This window comes from Drosophila mauritiana, chromosome 2L (genome assembly GCF_004382145.1).
Source record: "Drosophila mauritiana strain mau12 chromosome 2L, ASM438214v1, whole genome shotgun sequence".
In the NCBI taxonomy this organism is placed as follows: Eukaryota; Metazoa; Arthropoda; class Insecta; order Diptera; family Drosophilidae; genus Drosophila; species Drosophila mauritiana.
Window position 1 is genome coordinate 15208065 of NC_046667.1, and position 14448 is coordinate 15222512.

Consider the following 14448-nt stretch of genomic DNA (forward strand, 5'->3'; position numbering starts at 1 on the left):
GGAGGGAGGAACTGTACCTGTGTGTGTGGTCAGGTGTGGAGCTCTTTTGTGCCGATGCATCCAGCAAAAAGGTATTAAAAATGCTATATTGGCAATACCTCAGGATCTACAGTGGGTGTGCCCCAAATAGAAAAATTTTTAGATGATATAAACATAATATGTGCACGCATAAAATGCAGATTTAAAACTGATAGCATTGTGTAGTATATTCCCAAGAATATAAAAAGTTCATATTATCGGGAAATTAATTCACTAAGTTATGTTTCTAGCAATGTCATACGAAATATAGCATTGTTTAAAGCCGAAAATGCCCACTGTGTCTGCTTATCAAATAGCAAAGAAATTTATCGAATTTATTAAAGCACATTTTAATTAAACACAAAATTAAATACAAATATTTATGGCTTGTGCTAGATTTACATTTTTTGCGAAGCAAGCTTACAAAAGAAAAGAACGCTTTAACGAATTCCCTTGTAGGCATAATCCACTGTACTAATCCCCGATGTAGCCCAACATTTCATATGCATATTTAAATACTTTCTGAGCGGACGCTTTGTTATTCAGCATAAATAACCAAAAATAGAGGTGGGTAAGCCCTTAAATTTATGCCAAACTAATGCCAGTCCCTGGGAAATGGCTTTCTCTTCAGTTCCATCAGCCAGCAGTGGGCTTTGAGCGGGCTTAGTCCTTGTCCTGCAAAATGTTAGCTTTATCCTGTCGATTGTCGCTGTTGAGGCTATAAAATAGACCGGTTATTATAAATTGCCATTCGGGCCAACAATAAAAAAGTTCTTGTTTTTTTCGATGTTAGTTATCCTTTTTTTAAAGGTCGTGTTCTATGCAAATGTTTGCATATTTATTAAAAATAGCAAAGATTTTGATATAATCCGTTGCATTTAATTGACTGCAACTAACAACTGAAAAATGCCATGTGGGTCACCCGAGAGTCCTTTACAAGGACAAAAAGCAGTGCGTAAAAAACCGAGAGGCTGTCGGGGTGGCAGATTATGGGTTTGTATGGCCAATAATTCATGACTGTGCACTATAGACGGGTGGTAAATGCATTGAAAGGCTTTTAATGGGGCGCGGATCGGGAACTGTATTTATTTGCATTCCCTGATCCGTTACAATTTCAATTATGAGAAATGGGCCGATATGTGTTTGCATTTCATTTCGTCGAGTGAGCTCAATGATGATGGCAATCATAAAGTGTCCTTTTTTACTGTCGCTCCCAGCAGGATAAGCTGCAAAACACTGCAAGCTTACATATTGAAATGCAATCTCGTACTCTAATTCATTGGTCTTAATTTATGTTTTGTAATCCTCCATGCTGTGTTTTATAGTGATTAAGTTCCGTTTGATCGAGTGCTTTAAAAAGCAAACTTTTTTTTTTGCATCAACCTGCAGGCAAGGAATCCTAAAAATGGATTCCCTGTTTAACTAAACCAAGTTAAATAATCAAGTTTGTTCCACAATCTGTATCACAATCCCTCCGCCAGGACTTCATTTTGTCAGTGGCACCGCTAATAAACAAAGGCTTTCAGTTGGCTGATTAAAAAAAAAAAACTTTTTTTTTGCATCAACCTGCAGGCAAGGAATCCTAAAAATGGATTCCCTGTTTAACTAAACCAAGTTAAATAATCAAGTTTGTTCCACAATCTGTATCACAATCCCTCCGCCAGGACTTCATTTTGTCAGTGGCACCGCTAATAAACAAAGGCTTTCAGTTGGCTGATTATTGCCATTGAACTGAAAACGCGACTGCCTGCGACAAAGTAGAAATGTAAGGAGAGTCGAAATCCTTGACGAACGAGGAGGAGACTGCTCCGCCATCCGCTATCCGTTATCTGTTATCTGTTAGTTTAGCTGCCACTACATGTTGTTTCAAAGTTTTCCCGGAGCAATCAGCTGGGTGGGCGGTGGAATGGAACTGAGGATTTTCCAACGGCTGATGTTGATGCTGCAATTGGAAAAGTCAACGGCTGTGTGCAATGCCAGAGGCAATATTGTCTCTTTGGCTGGAAGGCGGGATGAAATAAGGGAAATTGAAAACAGAATCGCAGACGGCAGGCAGGTGGAAGCTAAAGGAAATGCAATCAAGTCGGTTACTGTCTGAGTTTTCCTCGTTGTCATAAAAGGATTTCTACCAAGATTTTTACAAGCTTTCCTGCACTAAGAATGTTTGATATAGAAATACTTTGGATTGGCTCAACTGTATAATTGGCCTTAAAAAATCCATGAATTGGGCGATGGTCATGTACAATTAAGTAAGCTTGATATATATATATTAGAAAGAAACCAAAAAAATTGAAAAAAAATATAAAACGTTTTCTTTCTTTCAAAAAAGACATCTGAATTAGGATTTCTAAGAGTCAAAAATATATAAATAGTGATTAAATTTTTCATAAACAAAACTTACTAAGCAAAAATAAATTGTGTATGTAAGGAAGCATGTACAATCAGAAATCAGCATGTTTGATTTGTGCATAATAGCCGTGTCTAAAAAATTGTTGGCTGCAGAATGCATGTGTAATTTTTGCATTCGAATTTGGCAAATATTTGCGCAAAATGAAAGTAAATGCCATTGGAATTCGGCCCAATCGTTGGCATCACCATACAGTTAAATATTTTGCAAGATCCGCAATCCTCTGACCGCCAACCACCGATTCAAGTGCAAATCGAATCAGCCTGGCGTGAAAACGCGCCAGGAAATCGCAGCCCAACAAAAAAGTGAAAAAGGAAAAAATCGGAATGTGGGAATGTGTATACCATATATTATGTTATTATTGAGTTTTTGTGCGCTGCAGTCCTCTTTGACGTAGGGAAAAGTGCATTTAGCCAAGGGCTGCTGTTGTGTGCATTTTTTGTGGAAAAGTTGCCACATTCAGCTGAAAGAGCAAATCAAATTTCCGGACCAAAATCCCTTCCTTGGCCAAAAACCCACTTTCCGTCATTAAAGTTGCATCTGCATCTGCTCGTCCTCGACGACGTTGCCATGACATTTCAGTTCGAACCTGGACAATTAGTTGTGCTGCCGTTGCAGCCTTCGCTCCCGAAATCTGTTCCAATTTCGGTGATTTCCCAGCAGCCTCACCTGCCACTCCATTTCATTCTCAGGCCATCAGCGAGAACCCCGACTAAATAATCAATAACTGTCACACAAAACCAATTCGGGCTCCTGGCGCCCGAAACTTTTCGGCTGACAAAAGTTCGGTGTGTCCAAAACAGAGCCAACAAATAAAGTGACGCGCTGTTTTCATTTGTTTTGATTGAGGTTGGCATCTTGTTCAAGCAAATGAAGGTGAACGCTTGGATTGCCCAATGAAAAATGGAATATTAAATTACGTTCGGAGCTGGTGAAAGTGAAGATCCTTTCGGTTGGATAAATTAATTTGGTTCGGTTTGAACTAATTGGCTGTGGGTTGGCTACCGATAAAAAATTGTTGATATTCAACAACACTTTCCATAAATTTAATCACTTAAATATGCAAAGAGAGATAATAAACTTGTGGCTTTTGGTGCGATGACCCAGCTATCATGGTATCGAACTCTGAATTTTCCCGTAAAATCATCCGCACAATCGACCGTCCTTCGAAATTATCTGCAAACATTAATTTAATTTCTAAAATACATCCCTCTGTCGGTTTGTCGAAATGGATGCCCGAATCCGACAACTCCTGGCATTAAAATGGAACCATTCGATTCTATGGCCTTACCTTGCGGCAGTTGATTTTGGTTACGCCCTCTTTTCGGCCTAAAAATATGCTGATCAACTTTTCTTGGCTTTTTTCGGCTGACATTTGCACATTTTATGGTCCATGGCCACAATTTAATGTACGATGTGCTTTGTTGGTCCTCTCTTGTTGTTGTCGTCAATGCCATTCTCATTTTCGTTGTGGGCTAATTTAATATTGTGCTTTGTATGATTTTCACATATTATCAAGAAATTTTTTCTGCGGCAATTGAACACGTTGTCAGAGGGACTTGACTCCGTATCGTCGTAAAATTGAAGCACCCCCAGTATTTTTGGATATTTATGTTAAGGATATTGTAAACGTGTGCACTGTTGTGTGCGTATACGTAATATGCGGGCGGCCCTGCGGCTCTGCGGCTCTGCTTTGTTGTTGGTTCTGGCTGTTTACTTTTATTGGCATTCGGTATTATTGGTTATTGGGGAGGGATACTTATGGCATAGGGATCGGAAAAGGTGCGCGTGCCTGTCTAGCAGCCTGATATAATTTAACTTTTATTTCTCTATTTATGGCTTAATAAGACACACGTTCGTGAGGTTTCCAAAGCCAAGGATGCTTATCGGGAACTTAAGCCAACTTTTTTATGGCCGGGTAAAGATAAACGCTTATTTAATTGCCGCACACGAAACTTTCACAGCGATGACAATACACTAACTCCTTTATCAATGGCAATAAATTTATATTTGCCTATGTTAATAATTACCTCATTGAATGTGCCAGACCATCACAAGTGATTTATCATGCCCAATAAGTGTCAAACTCAATATAAACTTATGTCTGAGTGCTGCTACTTGTAATGCATAGATATAAATTACCTCTCATCTGAAGTTTTTCATGCTTTTGGTTGATTGAGAGGATATATATCACTTATGAGGAGAATGCCCATCTTCACATGTGTTTGTATCTATTTGAATAAATTTATATCATTTTTCATTTTTCATAAAATGTTATATTGTAGACTTTCATTTATGCAATATGGCTATAATTTCTTAGCATTTTAAAATAAAGATCTCAATTCCTTGTCCTTTTTTTATTTCTAAATTTATTTAACTGAGTTCCTCTTGGCTAAAACTTATGGATTGCAGGGTCGTTAGCACTGCTACTGACCGAACAGGTGATTAAGTCCCGTGACGTTCTTTTGGCATATTTTCGGTCCCCCTGCAGGAATGCCTCACTTAAAACCAACAGCAAATGGCAGGACAAATGTTGACAAAGAAAAGCAACTAATAGCAAACAACAGCCAGTGAAGTGGTCCTTGACGAAAACGAGAGCGAGCTAGGGTCGGCGTAGTTGAAAGGATGCAGCGAAGCAAATAGCGGGAGAGCGAGGGCTAGGCCTAGTTTGGGATTTCGCCCTGAAACTGCAGCTGACCGCAGGTCGCGGTTGAGGGAAAAAGCTGGGATAACCATACTTTCCAGGCTCCCGCGAGACTTCTCCTTGAGCCAAGACTCTTGAGAAATAACGCTTAGCTACTGCTTTACCGCTGCTCTGGCTTTTTATTTTTCTGGCATTTTGCTCGAATTTTCCCCACTCACTAGTTCGTTCGCCAGTTGTTTTTCCCCTTTTTTGTTTTTAGCTGGTAAGGTCTATTATGCTTGCGAAAATTGCTTTACAGCTGCAAAACAATGCGGCAAAAAAGGTTACACAGCACAAAAAGAAATCCACACAAAAATGAATAATGACAGCGAACTGGAGGGAATAGTCTAGAGATTACTTTTAACTCCGTTTTCGCATTTGGTAATAAATAGGAGAATCCCATATGCCCTTTCAAAGATAAAATCTAATTGTAAGATATGCCTGTCTGTAAACAAATAAAATCTAAATTCTAACCCATAAAAATAAATGTAATATGTCCCAAAACCAACCCCTTGGAAATGAACAATATTAAAATGGTATAATAATAATTTAGTTTAGTTTACTCGTAAAGCTGCACTAAAACATTTCAAGCTCAGCTAACGATTTTATCAGTTTCCTTTATTTCCACGGATTTTAGGAATATCTGAGGCATATTCCCCAGATCCGCGAGTAAGGGTATTAAATGGGAATTTACTATCAAAGTCTCCGAACAGCAGAAGTGAAATAATATTTGCCCCAAACCTAGGGGTAGGAAAATCGGTTGGGGAAGTGCAGCTAAAATAATTTGCGCATAATGAAGCCGGAAGTGTGAATGCAAAGAATACAAGGAAAGTGGAAGAAAGAACTTCATTATCTGTGCGAAGCAGCTCGTCGAGTGGAAATTCAGGCTTGGTCGAGGCGAGGCATTCAAGCAGGGAAAATTACACAAAAATCTTTGCCGGGATTTTCTAATTAAAGTTTCAGCAAGCGAAACGCGGCGCCAAAGTGAAATTAATGGCACTGCCATTTTGGCCAGACCGGGTTTTCCCATTTACCCCTATTTGCTTATATGTTTGTGTGTGTATATGTGGCTTTATGAAGTCAACGATGGCAGCATTTTGGGCCACTTAATCTGTTCTCTCAGTCGAACTCAGCTTTACCCCCTATTCAGCCCCGACACCTCGGTGTGTGCGTAATTTATTTGCAATCAATGCGGCCCGAAAAGACATTATTTTTACATTAAAGCAAGGGCTAAGAATGTGTGCGAGAGAGAACGTACACAAAGTTGGCCAAAAATCCGTGCCAAAAACCAAGTTTGCCGCCATTTGGCAGCTGTCACATAATACATCTCGCACCGAGTAAGTATAACTTATGAACTTCAACTAGGAACAGATTACTTTAAGTAATGCCGAAAAAATAAGGATATCCTGTTGAAAGCATTTTAGTAAAGGCTTCAACAGTTTGACTACCATTTAAATTAATTATTTAATAATTGGTCAAAACTTGCGATTTCCTGATTTTAATACTGTATCATGCCTTCAAATTTTATATCAGAATCTTAATAAATTTCATTGAGCTTGGATTCAAGTGTATGTTTGCCCATTTCTGGGAATCCTCAGTGACACGTGAGATATAACATTTGTGAGTTGTTACAGCCCACATTAATGTGAGTTTCATTGGGCTGAACGTCCCAATCTCACCGCTCCGCCGCTCTAAACATTGCCATTGCTCCCGGTTTTCTGTTCGTCTTTGTGTGTGTGGTTGCGTCAGAAGGAACTGACAAACTCCATGGAAAGTTTCTCCAACCCCGGGCACGTATCGTGTGTCATAAGCAGGGAAAGCGGCTTTTGGAAGCGACAACGGGAATGGAAAACTGCAGCGGACACTGCAGTTCTGCAGTTGGAAATAAAATTATTAACCCCGCTGCAATGCAACATAAATAGGATTAGTGTCTGCAGCAAGTGCACAAGAAGAACAAACACGACTTGGACTTGGTTGACGAAGGAGGCGCCGTAGAAAGGCCACAACAAAGGCAACCCAACCAGCCAGCCAGCCAGCAGCATTTGCATTTGCATGTTGCATACTTCACGGCGTAGTGCTCACATATGATAAACGGCAACGACAATCCCACAACCACTGAGCCACATACACACACTCGTATCTGTATCTGTGTCTGCGGGTATTTCCCTTTTTCAGTATCTGCTTCGTATTCGTACTCGTACTCGTTTTGTCTTTGTTTTGGCCAGGCAAAAATGCAGCTGAGTATTTTTAGCTACATGTAAAAACTTCATTTCATTTCTGCGGCTGGAGTCCAGTGTATTGACCCCTAAGCGCCCTCCACTCTCACACTAACACACACACCCACATCCCGACGTAAGTGACAAAGCCATTCCATTTTACTCACACCCCCTTCCATTTCGACACCATCGCGGTTTTTGCAAGCATTTTGTTTGCTTTGCGGTTTCTGTTGCCGTTTCCCATTCTGCTTTGCTTTGGAATCCGACATTAAAAACTCGCTTTCGTATCCAAAAGTCAACTGTTCTGAGCCCGATTGAGTATTCGACCAACCGGGCAGGTTAATTTAAGAATTTATGCAGCGTTAATTTATAATTGAGCCATCACTGGATCGATTTGCCCAACAGGCACTTGCAACAGCCTCGATATTTGCCCCTTGAAATCGAATGACTGATTCCTGTGAAATGCCATCGGGTAGTCAACAAGCCGATTTTCGTTGCGAAATCTGTGAAAAAGCATTTGTCATATATACAAATTTTATTTTTCCCGTTTCGCAAAAAAATTGGGATTGCCCGTCTCTTTTATTTTTAAAAAATGTTGTTTCGACAAAATTTAACTCTCGCATTTTAAAGCAACAATTGTAGTTCTTTACGTTTAAGGTTTTGTATTGTTTTTTATCCTCTTTTAAAATTTACTTATATACATTTTATTTTAAATTTATATAGCTTAAGTCGCACTACACTAGAAGGAGCAGCAGGTGCCTTGCGACCAAAGCGACCAAGATAGGAACTCGACAGGCATGCGGCTTGGGCTTGAAAAATTAACGCGGAAATGCCAAAATGTTGTGCATACGCCCCGTTGCCTGCATGCAAATTTCACGTATTAAGCCTGGCAAGAGGCAGTGTCGCGTAGGGGGGTAAAACCGGGAACTTGTTGTGTTTGGCTTGCATGGTCGACGGCCATAATTGCAACATGCCGCACAAACACATACACACGCGCATCACAGTGGGCGATTTGAGACTCTAGCCAAGTCAAACAAACCACGGGGCATAACCAAAAACAAAAAATCTGAAAAAAACAGAAAACCGAAATTCTAGCTATGCTAGAGTTTGGCATGGTAGAAGGGGAATTAGAGCCCTGTTGTGGAACTCCTGGCTGGGTGTTGTTATGACTTAATGTGGCCAAGACAAGGGGTTTCAGAAAAGCACTGGCAGAAAAAATATTAAGTTATTAACAAAATATTTATTTTGAAATGAAATTTTTGGTCAGGATTATTTAATAAAATAATACAACAAATAATTAACGTAAATACTCCATAAAAGCCTATAGGGTAAATCACGATTAAGCTATAGAAACTGTTTCAAAACTAGTTTCATTCTTTGCTTGCTTTACCCTCAGTTATTTATAGTGGTGCATCCTCTGAAATATATAGGGACTCTTCCTGCAGCTCATTAAACTGTCCGCAGTCTTGAGTTTATGACAGCCGCACTAACTATATACCCATATTTTCCGACTCTTTGTAGACCTGTGGCGGTACACCAGCGGGATAGGAATCGGGATACTCATTCGGAATCATTCTAGTCCGAGTATGCGATGGCAGCGGGAAGAGCAGCCGCGACGCTGGAGGCTCCGGGTCCGCCCAGCGGTCAGGACATAGCCAGCGACAACAGCGCCCAGCGCCGCACGCTGGCGACGAAGGTGCGTCGAAAAGGGCCACGCCCCCAGCGGCGCCTGCACCCGCCCCTGCGCCCACGCCTGCCGCTCCATTTGCACCTGCTACTCTGGCTGCTGTGCTGCTGTTCCCAGCTGGGCCAGCTGAGGGCCGAGTGCCCAGCGGTGTGCGAGTGCAAGTGGAAGAGCGGCAAGGAGTCCGTCTTGTGCCTTAACGCCAACCTAACCCACATCCCGCAGCCGCTGGACGCGGGAACTCAGTTGCTGGACCTTAGCGGCAATGAGATCCAACTAATACCCGACGATAGCTTCGCAACCGCCCAGTTGCTAAACCTGCAGAAGGTGTACCTGGCCAGGTGTCACCTCCGGCTGATCGAACGTCATGCCTTCCGTAAGCTGATCAACCTGGTGGAACTGGATCTGAGTCAGAACTTGCTCTCGGCCATACCGTCATTGGCCCTCTACCATGTCTCAGAGCTGAGGGAGCTCCGTCTAAGTGGCAACCCCATACTGAGAGTGCCGGACGATGCATTTGGCCATGTCCCACAATTGGTGAAGCTGGAGCTAAGCGACTGCCGCCTGTCGCACATAGCTGTCCGAGCATTTGCCGGGCTGGAGAGCAGTCTGGAGTGGCTGAAACTGGATGGAAATCGGCTGAGCGAGGTCAGGAGTGGCACTATCACCTCGCTGGCTTCACTGCATGGCCTGGAGTTGGCGCGCAATGCCTGGAATTGCAGCTGCTCCTTGCGTCCTTTGAGGGCCTGGATGTTGCAGCAGAATATACCGAGTGGCATACCGCCAACATGTGAGTCTCCTCCAAGATTGTCCGGGAGGGCTTGGGATAAGCTCGATGTAGATGACTTTGCGTGTGTTCCACAAATCGTGGCCACGGACACCACAGCTCACGGAGTGGAGGGCAGGAACATAACCATGAGCTGCTACGTAGAAGGAGTACCCCAACCGGCTGTCAAGTGGCTGCTTAAAAACCGACTGATAGCCAATCTCAGTGCTGGCGGGGATGGTGACTCCGATTCGGAGCCCAGGACAGCGGCAGCTACTCAGGGTAGGAAGACCTATGTGGTCAACATGCTGAGGAATGCCTCGAACCTGACCATTCTCACGGCTGACATGCAGGATGCCGGGATCTATACGTGTGCGGCGGAAAATAAGGCTGGAAAAGTGGAGGCCAGTGTGACCCTGGCAGTATCCCGTAGACCCCCGGAAGCTCCGTGGGGCGTAAGAATTATTCTGCTGGGGGCGGTAGCCGCCCTGCTCCTCGTCGGTGGATCCTCCTTTGCGGCCATTTGCTTGTGTTCCTTGCAAAGGCGAAGAAAGCTGCGTCTCTGGAACTCTGTACCTCCTGTGAGAAGAAGCGAGAGCTACGAGAAGATCGAGATGACGGCCAGAACGAGACCGGATCTGGGAGGAGGGGCTAGTTGTGGAGGCGGCAGTGCCACGGGCGCTGGACTCTATCACGATGCCGAGGAGCAGGGCTATCTGCGGGCAGCTCATACGCCACTAAACGACAACGATGCCGGGCAGGCGGCGGCCATCGTAAATCCGAGTGCAGGAAGTGTACAGCGGAGAAATGGAGACTACCTGCACGTTTCCACCCACTGCGATGATGAGGAGGAGGAGCAACAGCTGCACCACCACCCACAGCAGCAGCCCGCGAGCCAGCACCACCCACATCCCAATCAGCAGCAGCAGCAGCATCAGCAGAGGAAGGGCTCCCAGGGCCATGTTGTCTCCGCATCCGGGGCGAATAATTCAGCACCGCTGGAGGAAACGGATCTGCACATACCGCGCCTCATCGACATCGGCGGGTAAGTTGTCCAACACCGGGCAAAATGTGGGGGGAAATTCTTGAAATTGAAAGAATTTAAGAATTGTTTGCCCTATTTATTTTATTAAATTCGTTTGTAGGTTTTGAATATATCTTTAGATTTTAGTTAAAACTTAAAATCTACAGCCCATATTAGCTCATTACCATTACCACGATTTCTTCACTCAGTGTATGCCTCGGGTGCCCTTTGTTTCTGCGGTTCTCGTTACTTCGAGTGGCAATTGTCCCCCGACCGGGCGTCCGTGTCCCTGTCAAAGAGCTGTCATGCTCGAGTGCGGAACGCGCCCGGATCTCCGTATTGCGTCCGTATTATGGGCAACACTTGACACTTCCACTCTGGGCTCGAGCCTCCTTTTCGAAAAACCCCACGCCCATTGCCCACCAGCCATCCGCCCCATCTCCGGCGACTATGAGAACGCGCGTGCTAATGACGCGCGAAATATGCGAGCACATCCACATTCAACGTCCTGCCCCCCGCACCCAACCTTCAGCATCCAAGACCACATCCACATCCTCATACACACGATCCGGAGAAGTGGTTTATTTCGGGCACACTGAGAACTCACTCTGCCTGATTGGCGCTTGTCATGTAAAAGGAATCCTGCCGCGGATGCGAGTACGAGTGCGGGTTAATGGATGTGCGGTGCCGGTTATCTTCACGGACGAAGACACTGCCGAATAACGACAATCTGAAAAGTCAAGCACTTAAGCAATATAGGATGCAGGCAATTACTAGGGCTGTGAAAACAAAGGGGACAGCTCATTCAACTGGGCGGGGAAAAAAAATTTCTTATTTCAATGTTTTATATTCATTGTTTTCCAAAATTTATACTCGTCTTGTCCTTGTATTTTTTTATTATACTTTTTTTATATTTTTTTTATTTTTTTTAGTTTTCCTTGAGTCCCACAAAAGTTTAAAAGGTATTTTTTCTTTTTTTTCTTCCACCAGCACCGATTCCGCATCGAGTTCGATCTCCAGTCAGGTGGACGCTGCTGCCCGCTTAGCGGGCTATGCCGGACACACCTGGAAGACCACACCCATTGCCACCACCAAGATCAATTCCCCGCACAGCAAACCGGTGACCTCGGCGGCTCCATCCTCTCTGAATGCACAGGCCACGCCATACGCACACTATGGAAACCATCCGGCGGACGAGATGGCCACCTCGGTGTTCTGCAGTGAGGGGCAGGAGAGCGACTTGTTCGATAGCAACTATCCGGATCTGCTGGATATAGCCAAGTATGCGGTGGCCCAGGCGCAGCAGGAAGGTCGGGGTCAGGGGTATGCCCAAGCCACGGCCACTCCGAATGGGGGTTTGTGCACGCTCCCCCGAAAACTAAAGACCAGTGGAAAGTACTTCCGCAACTCCTCGGATAGCCAATCACCCCTGCTGGCGGATAACTCCAGTAAATATGGTAGTAGCACCCTGGGCGATGGAAGCTTCCTGAACGAAGCGATGGGTCTGGGCAGAAGGTATTCTGCGGAATCGAGTTATGCTAACTATTCGACCACGGCCACCTACACAGGCGGTGGCCAGCGGGCCAATAGTTTCCTTAACCTCGTGCAAAGTGGCGCTCACCAAGGGAAACTGCTGCCGGGTCACCTGGGCCAGAAGCCCAGCCTGCCCTCAAGCCCGGTCCAGCATCAGCGATCTCTGTCGAGTGCGGCCACGCCCCTTCTGGACTTCTCAGCCCTGGCATCAAGGGCCGCCGGAGCGGCCAACACATCGGTGGCCGCTTATGATTATCATGCCGCGCAGCTGGAGAGGTTTCTGGAAGAGTACCGCAACCTGCAGGATCAGCTGTGCAAGATGAAGGAAACCTGCGATACGATCCGGAAAAAGGAGACTCCTTTGCGAGTTGCCATTGGACAGTCGGCTGCGCAGTTGGCGGACCCCGTGATGTACAGTGCAGCCTCGCACAGTCCAAAACCGCCGGCGACCAGCAACTTGAAGACAAAGACCCTACTCCCAGGACAACCACCAGATCCACCCCCCTACTGGTTGCACCGGAACGCCATGCTGAAGCGGTTAAATGGGGATGGCAGTGCTGGTGCTAATGGTTCTGGTGGATCTCCTGCCTCTCCGCAGCCCGGACAGGATATTTTCAAGAGCTAATCGCAATTGTGTACAGCCGGAGGATTAAGTGATGGGGCAGGAGGAAAATCGAGAGACTTTGGTCCGCCAAAGAAGGCATGAGCTTGCAGGAATCAACATTGTCTCTTATCAAAATTCAAAAGTTTCTAATTTATGACATATATTTTGTATTATTTTACACTCTTAATGACAGTTTATAAAGTATTTTTTACATTATTATACAAAACCAAAGTAACTGTGGTGATTTCTTGCACTTTTGGAAACTGAAACATTTGGATTTATTTTACATTTTATACATGAGTCGACAATATGAATGTTACCATTATCTTATAGTTGGGTTTGCAAATTATTACTTTTACAACAACGAAATACACCGTTTTCCTGCAAGCTCCTCCCTGTCGACTTATGATAAATGCATTTGTCTGCATAGTTAGTTAGCTAGGTAGCTGGAGGACATTCAACTGGTTCGATACCCAGCCCCTCTGTTGTATTATAGAAACACTTTTCCACTCTTTATACTCGCTACTATGCAATATTAAATACGATTCGGTGAAGCCGGAGGTCGAACAACATAAGATATTGTAAGTGTATAGACAGCAATCCCTTAGAAGAAAAAGAAATACTTTCACGAAAACACCTATTGGAACCTAATCCTAGAATCCCCAATAAAACTCTCGTGTTAGTCTAACTACAAGTGTTTTTGTACTTTAAGCGATCTCAATATAAACAAGGATAATATAGATGACCCTAATTATCATAAGTATGAGTTGGCACAGACTGCAGATCGATAGATTGACATATTGTTTGATTGTTAGATGTTTGTTTTTCAGTTCCGCAGTTCAGGTCACAAATTGTACGCCAATTAGATCCAAACTCTAAATTGTAATTTAAAGCGATAAAAACAAAAACCGAAAACGTATTTTAGGGTGTCACTAAACTAAAACTCGAAAGCATTTCACCCAAACAACAAGAGAAAGCAAAAATAAAATTAGTTGAGAATTGAAGAAAAAAAAATAAAACAAAATAGCAAAACGAGTTTCACTGGATCGAATGGCTAATTGAGGGGCGTGCAAATGTCCACATCCGGGGTAAAAGGTTACTGAATTGCCGCTTGCCGTGCTACATTCACTTTCGCGGAGGCGTTGGTCAAGATTAAACAATAATTTCAGACCGAATAAAGGGGGGATGAACTTCTTCACACAGCAAAACTACGCCAATTGGTACGGCGCCCATTTCCTTTTATTTTTCGCCTCGCATTCCGGCTGCCAAATGAAGTTGTAAAATGCAAATGAAGCCGTCGCCGTAGTCACATGCGCGTTAAAGTTCATGTTCGATGTGATGTCGCCATAAAGCAGGATTAAAACGAATTTATGAACCTTTGGCACGACGACAACGACGACATGATAGCCGCTTTATACCTCTCCCCACGTCACATCCTTCGCACTCAACACACACACACAATGTCGCACAGGGGAGAGAATAAAAGCGGTTGCCTACTTTTCCGGGACACATA

The 14448-nt window shown here is 44.1% G+C and overlaps 1 protein-coding gene across 3 annotated transcripts in view; it reads left to right on the top strand.

Moving 5' to 3' along the window:
- The window catches only part of LOC117150367, a 31482-nt gene extending 17551 nt beyond the window's left edge, over nt 1-13931 (top strand). For all 3 annotated transcript variants that reach the window (XM_033317227.1, XM_033317228.1, XM_033317226.1), the window contains exons 3-4: nt 8846-10819; nt 11789-13931. In XM_033317227.1, coding sequence (XP_033173118.1) covers nt 8916-10819; nt 11789-12956 — 3072 coding nt within the window. In that variant the 5' untranslated portion in view covers nt 8846-8915 and the 3' untranslated portion in view covers nt 12957-13931. The remainder of the gene's footprint in view (nt 1-8845; nt 10820-11788) is intronic.
- The last annotated feature ends 517 nt before the right edge of the window (nt 13932-14448 follow it).